The 15,376-nt window shown below is 51.5% G+C and overlaps 1 protein-coding gene across 6 annotated transcripts; it reads right to left on the bottom strand.

Annotated features, from left to right (window-relative positions):
* Positions 1-490: 490 nt before the first annotated feature.
* On the bottom strand, positions 491-14,578 carry TMEM177 (transmembrane protein 177). 6 transcript variants are annotated; one of them, XR_006712797.1, is made up of 3 exons: positions 14,456-14,578; positions 10,654-12,644; positions 491-501 (listed from the first exon to the last, which is right to left on the bottom strand). XR_006712797.1 is itself a non-coding variant. In XM_045479519.1 (2 exons), exon 2 carries the CDS (start codon positions 12,620-12,622, stop codon positions 11,687-11,689), a length of 936 nt encoding a protein of 311 aa, XP_045335475.1. In that variant the 5' UTR covers positions 12,623-12,644; positions 14,456-14,578; the 3' UTR covers positions 9,143-11,686. The 6 variants fall into 6 exon arrangements, 1 of the variants encoding a protein (XP_045335475.1); XR_006712800.1 differs by lacking the exon at positions 491-501 and adding an exon at positions 5,652-6,059 and having other exon boundaries at positions 11,215-12,644; XR_006712799.1 differs by lacking the exon at positions 491-501 and adding an exon at positions 5,652-6,137 and having other exon boundaries at positions 11,215-12,644.
* Positions 14,579-15,376: the final 798 nt, after the last annotated feature.

The raw sequence follows: 15,376 nt of genomic DNA on the forward strand, positions 1-15,376 counted from the left end.
CCCATGACCGGTGGGGGCCAGGAGGGGCCCCCAAGTCAGCCGTGGTTAGCTCTGAAGGGGCGCAGCTCCACGGATTTAAGCTCGGGGGCCAGGTAAGGGAGGGAGACCCTCTGTGGTGAACAGAGCTATGACCTTAGTCTCTTCAAATGTGCATGGCATTAGGGAAAAGTCAACCTTGACGTTGACTTGAGGTCTTGGAAAATGGAGCCAGTGAGCGGTGCCCACCCGACTGTGTTGTGGGCCAGCAAGGACAACCACCGGCATCTGTGAACTGTCCACGACCGACTAGCCGGTCAGTGTCAGAGTGTGGGACTCTGGCAGGACTTGTTGATGACAACAGTAAAATCTGTAAACAGGGGCGCCTGGGTGGCTCGGTCGGTTGGGCATCCGACTTCGGCTCAGGTCGTGATCTCACACTTTGTGAGTTCGAGCCCCACATCGGGCGCTGTGCTGACAGCTCGGAGCCTGCTTCGGATTCTGTGTCTCCCCCTCTCTCTGCCCCTCCTCTGCTCATGCTCTGTCTCTCTCTGTCTCTTGCCAATAAATAAAAATGTTAAAAAAAGTTTTTTAAAAATCTGTAAACAGAGAGGGTCTGATCATAAAGCGGTGAGATGCTGGCGTGTGGCGTGTGGATGCTCTTCCCCCTCCGTTCGTCCCTCCACGTGGGCTCTGGCTCCACAGTTGAGTCCTTTGGCCCGGGGCCCCAGCTCATTACCCTCCAGCCCTTCACAAAGCCTGCGCGGCCCAGGGATAGCAGCCTGTGAGCAGGCAGGGGGAGCGGGAGGGGAGGGGTGGTTGACAGCATGAGTTTGGACCCGTTGACTTGCAGCAGGGAGCAGGTCCCTCTGGGGAACGACGGCTCCACAGACCTACATTGGAAGACGTCCAGAGCCACGGTGGCTCTGGGTCCAGGTGACTCCAGGTGGTGCACCAGGTAAGTTTGTGCCGCCCGAGCCTGCCAGAGGCGAGCACGGCCGGGGGCACAAGGAGAGGGCACGAGCAGAGGGACACCAGACGAAGGAGCTGGCAACGTCCGGCCTGTGGACACCAGCTACTCACCTCCATTGGCCTTTGCCCTGAACAATCTGTGGATGCTTTGGAGAACAGTCTTCAGGTCTTCTTCCTCGTTCTGCCTCAAGCCGGGAGCTCGCGGGCATCGCGTGGGCCGAAAGGCTTCACGGCCACCACCACAGTCTTTCCATGGAGGCATAGTCAGTAAAGGAGGAGGGACATCCCAGGAGACAGAAAGAGAACGGGACTCAGTGTCTGCGAGCTCTGCGGCAGAGAAAAGGCAGAGGGGACACCCCATACACTCCAGCCGCCAACCTGGAACTGGGGGACGTTCCTGACCCTTGACTTCTGACATTCCTCTCTCACACCTGCAGACCCAGCCCACCACCAGATCGCATCGATACTCCCTCCTAAACGTAGCCCGAGTCCTGCTTCTTTTCATTTTCATGGCTACTGCTAAGTTCAGGCCACCACCATCACTTTTTGTTACCAAATGTCCCCTCCCCCACCGACTGCTCTCTCTGCCTCCTGTCTGGCCCTCTCAACCCATTGTCCACTAAAGTCACTCTCTAAGATCCAAGCACGATCGTGTCCTCTCCCGCTGTAGCGTTATCAAAGGCTCCCCAGTGCTGTCAGAATAAAATCCAAACACCTCGCCATGGCCCACCGGGCCCTGCATATCCTGGTCCCCACCAGACCCCTCAGTCTCATCTCCCCCCGCACCCTTGCTTGCACTCTGCCAGCCATGCCAGGTTTTGCTCTTTGACCATTGGACTAGTTATCAATTTACTGCTTCTAATGCGTCCTTCACCACCTGCTTCGAGAAAACGGAGAGGGACCCTTTAAGTACTTCTCCCCGGCTGACACAAAGTTGAGTCTTGTCAGTAGAGGGCGCTGGAGGGTCGCTGGAGGAGGACAGGATTCTTCTCTTCCTCAAGGTCCTGTCATGGCGGTCTCTGTAACGCAGGCTCCTCCAGAGCACCGCCTCCCCAGTATCCAGCCCCTGTGGTGTTTCCTGACCCGGCCACCCTTCAGTAGCTCCCCTGGGGCCAGTTCCCGGGCGTTCCCTCAGGTGGCTCTGCCCTGAGAACCGTGGTCTGAAACAGGATTCTGAGCTTCATCTGAATTAGCTCTTACCGTGGAACCCAAAAGCGTGGCCCCTGCGTTTGGAAGTTATCACCACCTAGGCGCCCTGCAGTTATACAACTATCCAGGAACATGTTCCTGCCTACCAAGCTGCTTTTGAATTTTGTTATGTTGAAATACGAGAAGTAACAATGACAGCAGCAGTTAAGGTCACAGAGATCGTGAGGGAAAGGGAGACCGATGATGACTTCTGCATAATTTCCTTTCAATAAAGTGAGGTGAGGGGAAGAAGGAATTAGGTGACTTACCAGCGTGTGTGTGCATGTATGTAATCCACTCCTTTGTCTTTAAAGCTCATAAGATTAAAATAGGGAAGAAGTCCTACATATGTTACAATGATAGACTTTGGGGGGGGTTGTTTAGGAAGTCAAAAATTCTCCAGGCTATCTTTTTTTTAAAAAGTTTGTCTATTTATTTTAAGTAATCCTATACCCAACATGGGGCTCAAAGTCCAGACCATGAGATCAAGAGCCGTATGCTCTCTGACTGAGCCAGGCCGGCACCCTCAGCCTCTCTCCATCTTCGTTTATGCTTGGGATATAATGTGCCATATTTGCCTTGAAATCTGTGATTATCAGAAGTTTTACTGAAATTCTGAAGAAATAATCCGTTTTCATCGGCTGTCTAGATGTCTTCGTGTCAGTTCATGAGACAGAGCTTGCTGATGGCATAGTTAGACGCTTCAGACGGGCAGCCATTACCCTTCAAAGAGGTTTGAAGGGATTTTTTTTTTCCATGTTCAAATAGTTCCGGTTTCTGTAGAAACTTCATTTTGAGATTAGCCTCTGAGGGATGAGCTATCAGAATTCAAGTGAACAGCTCTTTGTTCCACTAACTATTCACTGTCAGGCAATAGCAGTAAAGGCAGTCAAGACGCAGTAAGCTTATAAAGTAGTTTTCCAAAAGAAATTGGGAGGCACCTTCACCTTTATTATGGTACTTTTGGTTATGCAAACAGCTTGATGACATAAATGTTTATGTTCCCTATACATCTGGTCAGAAATCATTTTTTGTGGGTGAAGTTAAACAGCCTCTGGTAGGACAGAATACTGGGTACAGAGTAAAAGACTACAATAAAATGCCAGCTCTGAAGAGGAGACTGGTTTACCCACCAAACATTCTGTGCCTTGGTCTAACATTAACACGATGTCTGTGTAATCTGACAAAAAGAACCAGTGTTGAATCCCATCATATTTTCCATCATTTTTCATTAGCCCAGATTGCCAAGTGTGTTCTTCCTAAGAAGTTTGACTGAATCACTGTATACATTTACTGTCACAGGTGACACTTTGTCATTGTGAGAGATTTCAGTAATTAAAATAGGAAACTGAAGCTTAAGTTGTTTTCTTTATAAAAATTATGTTCCTTGTTGGCGCCTGGGCGTTTGTCGGTTAGGCGTCTGACTCGATCTCAGCTCAGGCCTTGATCTCAAGGTCGTGGGTTCAGGCCCTGCGTTGGGCTCTGCACGGGGCATACAGCCTACTTAAGAAAAATGTTTCTTGGAAGCACGTTACGATGGTTTGCGTGCTCTTATACACCGGATGTCTTAACCTGAGTGCAGTTCAGGGGATCCTTTCTAATTACGGGAAGGTACTCCTTTCCTCAACGCTGTGATCTGACCCGTGACAGATCTGTACTACGCGCTACGTACGTGGAGAACAAGTCAACTGCAAACCAGCTGAATGGGTGAATCTTATGCTGGTGCTGAAATGTCTTCAGAACAGTCCTCACGATTTCAAGGTTTGTTTTGAAATTTGCGAGTATCAAGTGTCAGTCAGAACCTAAGATGAAACGTTAATGAATGTTGAACTCTCATGCTTTATGTGTACTTCTTTCTTGGATTTTTCGATTCTCTGCTATTTTTACCGTACCGCTGCATTTACATTTCCTACACACCGACCTGGTGCGATTGAAATAAAATTGCACTACGCGTGCAAAAAAATTAGTGGTCACCAAGCTGGCCCTCACGGGCCTTCGCTGCACCGATCTCACTGTGCTGTCACTGCAGGTTTACTTGTCAGACGGGCCCTTCCGTGGGACTGCAAGCACCCCAGGACCTCACAGTGTACCTGACTGAGCAAGGGAGTAATCTCATTAGCTCAGGTCCTCGGAGAAATAGACAGGAAGACAGGATTACATGTGTCGGGGGATAATGCCTGTGAAGGGCAAAGGGGTTGGGAATAGAAAGTGGAGGGGAGCTTTCGTATCACGATGTAGATCTGACTCCTGGAAAGGAGTGGGGAATAAAGGAGGATTGGGTAGGGAAGGGTCTCGGACCTAAGACAGACCTGCCCAGGTTACATACAGTAGAGTCCTGGAGCCACAGTCACCCACTGGAGAAGTCCCTCAATTCACTGGAATGAGCCTGCCTTAGTATGGCCACCAGACCAGCCGTTGGCTGAAAGCAGCCTGTGAGAGGCATGGCCTCAGTGAGAATGCGGTGGTGGAGCGAAGGAAACAACAGCTGCGGCTGTCAGTCACTTCTGCTCCCCGCAGATCTGAGCAGCACATTTTCATGATGGCTACGGAGGCTGACAGACAGAAGGTTGGCCACACCCCAAGGATACACAGCCAAAAGCAGTGATGCCAGAATCTGTCACCTTGATGCAGGGAGAGGGAGCGGGCCCATGGACCCCTCTGAATAAGCCTCCATACGCAAGTATAAACATATATAGCAGTAAATCCTTACATATATTGAATGCATAGTCATTCCAAACTCCACGGGAACAGATTTACTTTCAACTTTGTGAATTTTTTTTTTTTAACGTTTATTTATTTTTGAGACAGAGAGAGACAGAGCATGAACAGGGGAGGGGCAGGGAGAGAGGGAGACACAGAATTTGAAACAGGCTCCAGGCTCTGAGCGGTCAGCACAGAGCCCGACGTGGGGCTCAAACTCACGGACCGTGAGATCATGACCTGAGCCAAAGTCGGACGCTTAACCGACCAACCCAACCAGGCGCCCCAACTTTGTGAATTTCTTTCCAGGTCCTACCCATGGGACATTATTGCAATCATCATTGCAAGCAGCACTTCCTATTTTCTAAAGATTTGCTATTTGTAACTAATATTTCTACATTTCTATCATAACCTTCACAATTATGCTTTTTGGTGACCAAACAACATTCAACAGATGGATGTGCCATAATTTCCTAAGTCATTGCTGTTCAACATTTCTATCATTTTGATTTTTTTTTTTTTTTTAATGATCACCGCTAATGTTCTTATGTACATCTTTGGGCATATACTATTTAGTTTCTGTTAGGTCGTAGCTTTCGGATAAGTTTCTAGGTTTCAAGTTACTGGCTCAAAAGATACAGTTTTGTGGTCATATCAAATTTTGCCAAGTTGCTTTCTAAAATCATTATGTCAATTATGTTTATTATTTTGAGAGAGAAAGAGAGAGAGAGCATGCAAACAGAGGAAGGGAAGAGAGTGAGGGAGAGACAATCCCAAGCAGGCTCTGTGCTGTCAGCGCAAAGCTCAGTGCAGGGCTCAATCCCAAGAGCCGTCGAGATTATGACCTGAGCGGAAATCAAGAGTTGGATGTTCAACTGAGCCACCCAGGCACCCCAAACCATTGTTAATTAATCATATGCATTAGTTAGCTGTTGTTGCACAAAAAATTACCATAAAACTAAGTGGTTCATACAACCCACACTTATTGTCTCACTGCTTCTGTGGGTCAAGGATCCAAGCATAACTTAGCTGTGTCCTCTGCTTCAGAGTCTGTCACAGGTTATAGCGAAGGTGCTGGCTGAGGCTGTTGTCTCTTCTGAAAGCTCGACTGGGGACAGATTATCTTCCAAGCCTACTCAGTTGTTGTCAGAATTCAGTTCCAGCTGTTGTCAGAATTCAGTTCCTCATGCGCTATTGGATTGAGGGCCTCAGTTCTTAGCCAGCTGTTGACCAGAGATGGCCCTTAGTTCCGTGCTATGGCAAGGCTCCAATATGGCAACTTGCTTTATCAAAGCATGCATCTGAGAAGACAATAGAGTCTGCTAGGAAGACAGAAGTCACAATCTTTTGTGACTTGATTACAGAAGTGATACCCCCTTAATGTTGCTGTATTCTACTGTTCTGAACCAGGGGAGTAAAGACAGAGGATGACACAAGGCCAAGAGCACCAGGAGTGGGGATCACTGGGGCCATTTTGGAGGCTGTTTACTACAAATGTCACCAAGAACATACGTTTGTACCAATTTCACAGCAACCACCCTAAAAGTGAATGGTCTTTAATTACCAGTATAGTAGGTGTAAGACTATCTCCCATTTTAATGACCTCTTCTCTGGCCTGGTATCTACACCAAAGGGACATGGGTCCTTTGCTCTCAGCTGCTGCCATGTAATTTCCAAAAAGTTGTCAACTGATAGCAACTCAGCAAAGGAACTGACCTAACTGGGACTTTGAAAAGCTCTAAGCACAGACTCGTAGTAGGCAGCAGTGAGTTCCCTGGGAGGGTTCCAGCCTCAAGGAATTGCTGGTATTTGGGCAGCAACTCCAAGCTCTGAACACCCTAGTACCTATATCACTTAAAAAGCAGGGAAATTTAGGAAATCAATCTTCTTTTAATTTTTTTTAACGTCTTTTATTTTATTTTTGAGAGAGAAAGAGAGAGAGAGAGAGACAGAGCATGGGCGGGGGAAAGGTAGAGAGGGGGAGACTCAGAGTCCAAAGCAGTCTCCAGGCTCTGAGTGCCAGCACAGAGCCTGACGTGGGGCTCGAACTCATGAATCGTGGGATCATGACCTGAGCCAAAGTCGGCACTCAACTGATTGAGCCACTCAGGTGCCCCAAAACCAATCTTCTTTGACTTCTCGACTGGGGACAGAGTATCTTCCCATAATAAATAAATGTTTATTTATTTTTGAGAGAGAGAGAGAGAGAGAGAGAAAGAGAGAGAGCATGAGTGGAGGAGGGGTGAAAAGAGAGGGACACACAGAATCTGAATCAGGCCCCAGGCTCTGAGCTGTCAGCACAGAGCCCGACGCAGAGGTTGAACTCATGAACTGTGATATCTTGGCCTGAGCCAAAGTTGGACGCTCAACCGCCTGAGCCACCCAGGTGCCCCAAAACCAATCTTTTAAAGCTTACTATATACTCTCACTGGGCTTCACATTTTGCAAACTTTATTTCACTTTCATTATCAAAATAATACCGTAAGCTACATATCAATATCCTCATTTAATAGAAAACTTGGAGACCAAGATGGGACATCACCTGTTCAAGGTCACTCTGCTAAAGTGGCAGGACCAGCATTTGAACCCACAGCAGGCTATCCTGTCTGTGTCCTCTCTCTGCTTCCTAAGGTAACCTTGTCCTCAGCTGGAGCCTCTGAGGCTCCTAATGCTTGGTCCCTCCACTCCATTCTCACCTCAGCACCAAATATGACAAATCGGGTGTCCTTTCCTCTTCAGTTAGCTGAAAGGGTCTCCCCTGGAAGTTCCAGAAAGCTCTGCTCAGTGACCATTTTCTCCTGATGAGAGGTGAGGCTAGAGAGTCACCTCTAACCAGCAGGGGAGAAAGGCTGTAGAGGTTACAGTACAAGTTTATAGCACAAAACCCTCAGGATAAATAGGACAGTGTAAACAAAGGGTTTGCAAAGGGGATCTGGACCCAGGCTCCTGACTTCAAATCCTTGTTCTGTTATTTTCAAAGCTTTGTGGCTTGGGGCCCATTTCTTCACCTTTCTGTGCTATTTCCTTGCCTGTAAAATTGAAATAACATTGGGGCGCCTGGGTGGCTCAGTCGGTTAGGCGGCTGACTTCGGCTCAGGTCGTGATCTCACGGTCCGTGAGTTCGAGCCCCACGTCGGGCTCTGTGCTGACAGCTCGGAGCCTGGAGCCTGCTTCAGATTCTGTGTCTCCCTCTCTCTGACCCTCCCCTGTTCATGCTCTGTCTCTCTCTGTCTCAAAAATAAATAAACGTTAAAAAAAAAAAAATTAAAAAAAAAAAAAAGAAAATCGAAATAACATTATCAACTACCTGTTCCAATTTGGGGATCAATGAAAACAGACTCTAAGAGCCTAGCAGAGTTTCTGCTACATAGTAAAGGCGCTATAAACAATACTGTAGGGATGTAGTGGGCAGGAGGACTCACTGGGTGAGGATCCACAGGTCTCTTTCAGCCCCAGACTGTGATATACGCACACCTGGGGATGGGGGTGCCAGGCATGGCCACATGGGGCATGGCACTGTGGATACTGGCTGCTGGGGATGAGTCAGGCTGCTAGGGTCAGGGATGGGCAGAGCCAATGATGGCATGATGGCTCTGGGGCTCCCTTTCCTATATTCCGTGTGTGTGTGTGTGTGTGTGTGTGTGTGTGTGCGCGCGCATGCGCGCGTGCACATGGGCGGGCGGCGGGGGGGGGGGGGGTTGGGATCTGTGTGCGATGACAGAGCCTTCTGTCCGCCAGCCTACCTCGGGGTCTGCGCAGGACTGTTCTGGGTGGGGGGATTGGGTATCTATGCACATTCACGCTCAGAACCAGGATCATGTGGGAGGGGGGCACGACTCAACAGGACAATGTTCTCTTGGGATCAGGGGCAGAGTGCTGACAGCTGAGGCTTGCTGCAGGCATCTGAGAAGGAAAGACGCAGGGCCGCATTTACAGGGTACCTTCCTGCCACCTGGTCTGTTACAGAGCTCTGGAGCATACTTTTTCATCTTTCTAGGATCAACACCCAAATCTGTGTGTGAGGGCACAATATATCACAAAATTTGGGGGGGGGGTGACCTATTTCCTAAAGCCTCTTGGACGCCCTGGTGGCCTGAGTGGTAATCTGTGCTCTATAGGAAGTGACCAGAAGTGTCCTGGTTTCCCCACAGAACAACAATCACAGAAGATCTGGGCCAGCCCCTGCCCTTGGAAAGTCCCAAGTTGGGAAGACAGGACAGGGTCACCTATGATTCATATGGCCTCACCCATGTGTGCAGCCAGCCCTACAGTAAATGCTCTGACTCTAGGGAGCCAGGCCTGCCTGTTGTAGCTTAAAAGTTCCATTCATTTATTCAAACGTGTTAGGGAAAGCCTCAGTGCACAGCAGTATACAAGACATAAACACTGTTCTTATAGATAGTACATTTCAGTAGAGGAGATGGTAAGCCATTAGCTTCACGGTAACTTATGTAGTTACAGTTTGCACTAAGGGCTCGGGAGGGGTACAGGGTGCATGATAGGCGTGAATGGGGAAGGTTCCCAGGGTCAGGTCACTGGGTACTCCTGCAGAAAGAGCACTAAATAACAGAGACAAGGGCAAAATGGGAGAAAGCACCCCAGATCAAGGCACTGTGTGGGGAAGGAAGAGGAAAGCAGTGAGGGAACCAAAGTGCTCCTGAGTTTAGGATCCACAGAACCGGGAGAAGGGGACACAAGATGGTTAGAGAGGCCATTAGGTCCAGGCTCAGAGATGCAGCTCTAGCAGAAAGCAAGGGGATGTCCACAAAACAGATTTTTTTTTTTAATGTTTATTTATTTTTGAGAGAGACAGAAACAGAGCACGAGTGGGGAAGGGACAGAGAGAGAGGGAGACACAGAATCCGAAGCAGACGCCAGGCTCTGAACTGTCAGCACAGAGCTGGATGCGGGGCTCGAACTCACGAGCTGTGAGATCATGACCTGAGCTGAAGTCGGACACTCAACCGGCTGAGCCACGCAGGCGCCCCTAGCAGAAAGCAAGGGGATGTCTGCAAACAGTTTTAAGCAGAATGGAACCCAGAGAGACCTGATTTTCCACGAGCTGGGAGGGGTGGGAGCAGTGGCCAGGAGGCCGGAGGGAGGAACTATCTGGGGACGGCAAGGACAGAGCTGAGGGTTGCCTGGGCCTGGGCAATGTGCAGAATGCAGCAGGGAGGAAGGGGAGGGGCAGCTCACAGGGTGGAGGCTCTGGGCCAAGGTCTGGAAATTGGGCCACACGAGGCATGCGTGGGGACCGGGAGCAGCTGAGGAGTGCAAAGTTTGTGACATGGCCTAGAGGGAGCCAAAGCAGCAGCCATCTCAGGGGATCACTTCCCTTACCACGGGGGCTCCCTTTCCTTCCCTTTTGGGCAAGTCAGCAGGAATGCCTGGCGTGGCCATCCTGCTGCTCCTCTAGTATTGAACGCAGTGGGGCGGGGAGTGGTTAAGTGGATGGAGCTCACCGAATCCAGACCCCAAACCACGTTTCTCCAGCCGAGATCACACAGTCATACATGGGGGCAGCAGCCGGGGGACAGCCTGAGGGGCCCCCTGAAGTGGTACTTCCCAGAGCGGACACGCGTTCTACCACTCACTAACTCATCCACCTGCCTATGCATCCACCGAGTGTGTGCCCAGCGCCATCCTGGAGACCTGAGAGATGGGGTGTGTGGCCAGGCCGGACGCTGGGACCCACAGGCTGGCCCCATGGAGCCAGAGCACAGATCTGCAGCCACCGTGAAGGACCCAGAAGGAAGACATGCCACCCCCCCCCCCCCCCCACTCTCCATTCAGCCTCCTGCAGGAACTGTCTGCCACTGAGTACCTTGGCAACGGGCCTGAATTCTTCCACTGTTCCGGGGAAAGCATAATCGACAATGAAAAATAAAAATAAAAAAGGGAACCTGGCTTGCTGGCCACAACTGTCCCCACCTTTCCTGGGAAGGGGTCTCCTGTCCAAGGACCAAAAGTGGGGTCTGCTCCATCTGCCACTAGAAGGCCCAAGGGAAACAGAGCAAGGGTGCAGCGTATCCTCCTGGGCCCTGAGTGTGACACCAGGCCCAGTCCATTGCTCTCCTCCATCCTGCTTCCTCCTGGCCCCTGAAAACCAAGCACCCTCTGCCCCCACCCCCGGCCCTCTCCTCCCCTGGCACTGACCATGCATCAGCAGGCTCCCTCCCTGCAGAGCCTCAATTCTGCAATGGCTTGTTCCTCCCTCTTCCTCCGGCCACAGGTCTCGCCGGGTTCCAGCAACACCTCCACTCCCCTTCAGGCCCAGGGGCTCTCTCTGAGCATGCCATCTTCGCTGGACACATCACCCTTGAAGCTCTCCCTCAAGCTCCCACTTCCCAGCCTCTCAGGGCAACACTAGCTTCTCACCTGGGCCTCGAAGGTTTTCAATGTCTGCCACAGTAGAAGGAAATTGGGATTAGACCACCAAGTAAACTACAGGGTGGTTGTTCACGTCGTGCAAGCACCTCCAGGGGGGAGAAGCGGCCTGACTCCCACAGCCGGCTGGTATTCAAACACCAAGGAGGGACATCCTATTTCTTCGCGGGATGTCCTCTTGGCCAAGCCCTTTCGTTCACAGCTCACGCTGCCCCACAATGCTGCTAGGTAATTTACATCGTCCCCATTTGACAGCTGAGGAAACCGAGGCTTAGATTCAAAAGGGACTTGCCCAAGCTCCCGGGGATCATGAGTGGTGGACCGGGATAGAACCCAGGCTGTTTAATTCCAAAGTCTGATTTATCTGACAATGGGCTGTGGGTCCAGAGGCACCAAGAGAGCCCCCAGAGTCAACGGCAGGGTGGTGCCTGCAGGAGCCGCATCTGTCCTTGTGATGAGTCCCTCAGGAGCGGCCCGAGTTGAGCGTGGCCCTCCACATCTGCAGCACAGTATCCCGGCGGGTCGTGAAGGGTAAATGTTTGATGCGGAACCAGTGTCTGGGAACGATGTTCCCACTAGGCGTATACAGCTTCGTTCCGTGTGTGCCCAAGAGGCTGCGCAGGGCTACGTTGCCGGATAAAACCTTCTCATAGAACTCCACTCCACCCCGGGCATAGGCTGCAGACAGGGAGGCCGTGCGGCGGTCCAGCCAGGCTTCCAGGGCATGAGTGAGAGAGTCTGTGGAGAAGGCATAGGCCACAAAGCCCACCACCGCTGCCACCAGGTTGAAGGCAGCCCGTATGTTCATGGGGCCCCCATAGAGCCCCAGTGCATGCTTGGCACCCACGCCCAGTGCCCACGTTCCTGCCAGGCAAGCTGGGGCCGGCAGAGCCTGTAGGGCGGCTGCACTGCTCTCCAGGTACACCACTTCCTTGGCCAAGGCAAACTTCTGGGCGTCTTGGGACAGGGTCAGGGCATCTCTCAGCCGGGCACCTGCTGGGCTCTGCCAGTTCACTCTTTGCCCATGTACAACCACTGGGTGATCAGTGTTGGTCAATGAGCCACCCAGGAAGCTGGCTGGGATGCCCACTACTGCCCCGGCGGGGAGTCTCGGGAAGCCAGCACTCACAGGCTGGAAGGTGAAGGTGGTGAAAGCCTCATAGCTATGGCCTGCGGGGACACCAATGTCCTGTAGCACCTCTTGGAAGAGCCTCTGCAGCTCTGGGGAGAGTGGGGCTGGCTGGCCCTGAGGCCAGTACTGGTATAGCCATTGGATCACAGGATCTGGGAGGACGTGGTATGAGATCTGGGCCCCAAATAGGCCTGCACAGGAACCCACCACCAGGCCTGTCCTGTGTCTCTGCACAAACGCTGCGGCCCGCCACAGGGGACCTGCCATGAGCGCTGCCACCGTTGTAAACCTGAGCCAAGAGAAAGAGAAGTCAGCCAACAGTTCCCTGGGTCTGCCTGCAGGCTGACCTACCCCAGGGCCACATCCTCTGTAACTGAGGCAATACAGCAAGGTGGGTAAGAGCATGAGCTCTACAGCCAGAGCTCCAGTCCAAACTCCCTCTCTGTGCATCACCTTACCCATCTGCCAAACAGGCAGGGGACAAGGGCATCACTAGGGTGGCGGTGACGGGCATATGAATAAACATATGAATACATAAAATAATCGGTCTGGCACAGCAGCTGACACCTCTTGTGATAATGCATGATCATTACGTTTAATAAGCACCAAGTCCCCAACTGCCTCATGACACTATTCATCCCATAGTGAGGCCCTATGTTCAACGTATGAAGTAATTAGATGCTAGACACAACTCTTAGAGCTTTATATATATTATCCAACAATTGAATCCTCACAACTCCATGCCCAATTACTCTTGCCCCTATTTATTTGTTTATTTAAAAAAAAATGTTTAATGTTTATTTATTTTTGAGAGGGAGAGAGACACAGAGTGTGAGCATGGGAGGAACAGAGAGAGAGGGAGACACAGAATCCAAAGCAGGCTCCAGGCTCTGAGCTGTCAGCACAGAGCCCAACGCGGGGCTGGAACCCTCGAGCTTTCAGATCATGACCTGAGCCGAAGTCAGACGCCCAACCGACTGAGCCACCCAGGAGCTCCTACTGCCCCTTTTTTAAAGCATTGGAAACTGAGGCACGATAGGCTAAGTAAATTGATCAAAATCCCAGACTACCAAAGTGGCAGTATTAAAGGTTGAGTTGTGTTCCCTCCGAATTCACATGCTGAAGTCTTAACCCCTGCCCCCCCTCTAAGAATGTAACTGTATTTAGGGATATAACTGTATTTAGAGATAATTAAGTGAGGTCATGAGGGTAGGTCCTCATCTAACATGACTGCTGTCCTTAAGAGAACACCTTAGGACACCGACACAGAGGAAAGACCATGACAGGACACAAGCCACAGGTGACTATTTACAAGCCAATGGGAGCAGTCTCAGAAGACACGTCATGCTGACGCCTTAATCTTGGACTTTCAGCTTCCAGATCCTGAGAAAACCGATTTCTGCCACCCAGTACTTGTCCTGGCAGCCCTCGCTGTGACTAACACAGGCACAGTATTTGAACACAGGCTATCAGGGGTCCACAGAAAAATTTTCATCTCAGAACAAAATTTAATGCTAAATTACAAATATATACAAAAGTAGAGAAAAGAGCACTTAGCCACTTAGCACTTCAACCAACTCATGGCCAACCTTGTTTCCTCTCTCTCCCACCCACATTCCTCCCCCAACTGGTTTATTTTGAAACACGTCCTGGGCGTCCTCTTTTTTCATTCGTAAATATTTCAACAAGAATTCACAATTATTTTACTTTGGTTGAGGCTTACTGTCTTCCTGCCTCTGAAACGTGTTTAATTAGCAAGTAAGTTGCTACAAACAAGAACGTGGGGGTACCGGCTGGCCTATTTTAACAAAAAACTCCTAACGGGGCACATCACTTGGGCCTATTTTCCCAATGGAGAAACTAAGGCTAGGAAAGCAAGGGTCCTGGCCCGGGTCCCAACGTCCCCAGGCCCACCAGCGCCAAGGCCACGATCCAGGCTGGCCGAGGAGGGGCCGCGGGACCCTCGCGGAGGGCTCGCCGCCGGGCGTCCATCCCGGGCCCCAGGCTGCGCACCGCGGCTCGAAAGCGCTGCTGGAGTGGACCCTAGGGAGGGGGCCCGTCCCCAGCTCCGCGCACCTGCCGTCCCCTCCGCGCGCTCACCTTTTCCACAGCCGCCACCTAGCACACGGCGACACGTGCGCGGGGCGGGCCCAGCGCAGAGCGCGGCCGGCCTGGGCTCTGGGGGCGGGGACTATAGGGGGCCTGGCGCGGAGCAGGCTCTGGAGGCGGGACAGGGGGGCGGGACGTCCGGGGCGGGGCCTGGGGCGGGGACTAGCTCGCTGGCGGTCGGGGTTGGAGCTGGAGGCACCTCCCCGACTGAGTGCCTTGGGGCGGGGCTGAGGCCTGCGGGGTCCTCGCCTTCGGCTGTGCTGCGTGGGCGGGGGCTTCCTTCTCTGTCCCTGAAAGGCGGCCTTGGTCGCCTGTTTAGCCCTCTAAGAAACGGCGGCCCCACGTGGGTTAGGAGGTAACCGGTGGTTGCGTTGCCTTCGGAGCCCAAGCCCACCTGACTGCCAGGTCCGTGGCCTTTCCTGTCTGGAAGCGTTCACAGCCAGTGGTCTGCTCTGGGCTTTAGTTTACCGTAGCAACTGCCCCCTGGCCCATGCCCCTCAAGTGATCCATGCTGTACAGCCCACAGAGCAGCGTCACACCTGTCACTTCATCTTCCCAGCAGCGCTGCTCGCCACCTGTTTTTTGTAAATAAAGTTTTATTGGAGGACAGCCATACCTATTTCTTTACAAGTTGCGTATGGCTGCTTTCTCCCAGAAGGGCACAGTTGACTAACCAGGACAGAGACCGTCTGACCCAGAAAGCCTAAAATTTTAGCTATCTGGCCCTTATGGAAAAAGTCTGTGGACACATGAAGTACATTATTCCCATCTTACAGATGGAGAAACAGAGGCATTTAGCTTGCACAGGATGCCCAGCTCATATGCACCTAGCATGCACCAGAATGGCACAGGACTCCTGTCCCTGTACATTTCCCATTACATCTCCTGCCTTCATACAATTCAACCTAGTCG

The sequence above is a fragment of the Leopardus geoffroyi genome, chromosome C1, assembly GCF_018350155.1.
Source record: "Leopardus geoffroyi isolate Oge1 chromosome C1, O.geoffroyi_Oge1_pat1.0, whole genome shotgun sequence".
NCBI lineage: Eukaryota > Metazoa > Chordata > Mammalia > Carnivora > Felidae > Leopardus > Leopardus geoffroyi.

Coding starts and splice junctions, on each gene's coding strand:
- TMEM177 (XM_045479519.1), bottom strand. CDS start 12,622: ATGGCAGGTCCCCTGTGGCGGGCCGCAGCGTTTGTGCAGAGACACAGG.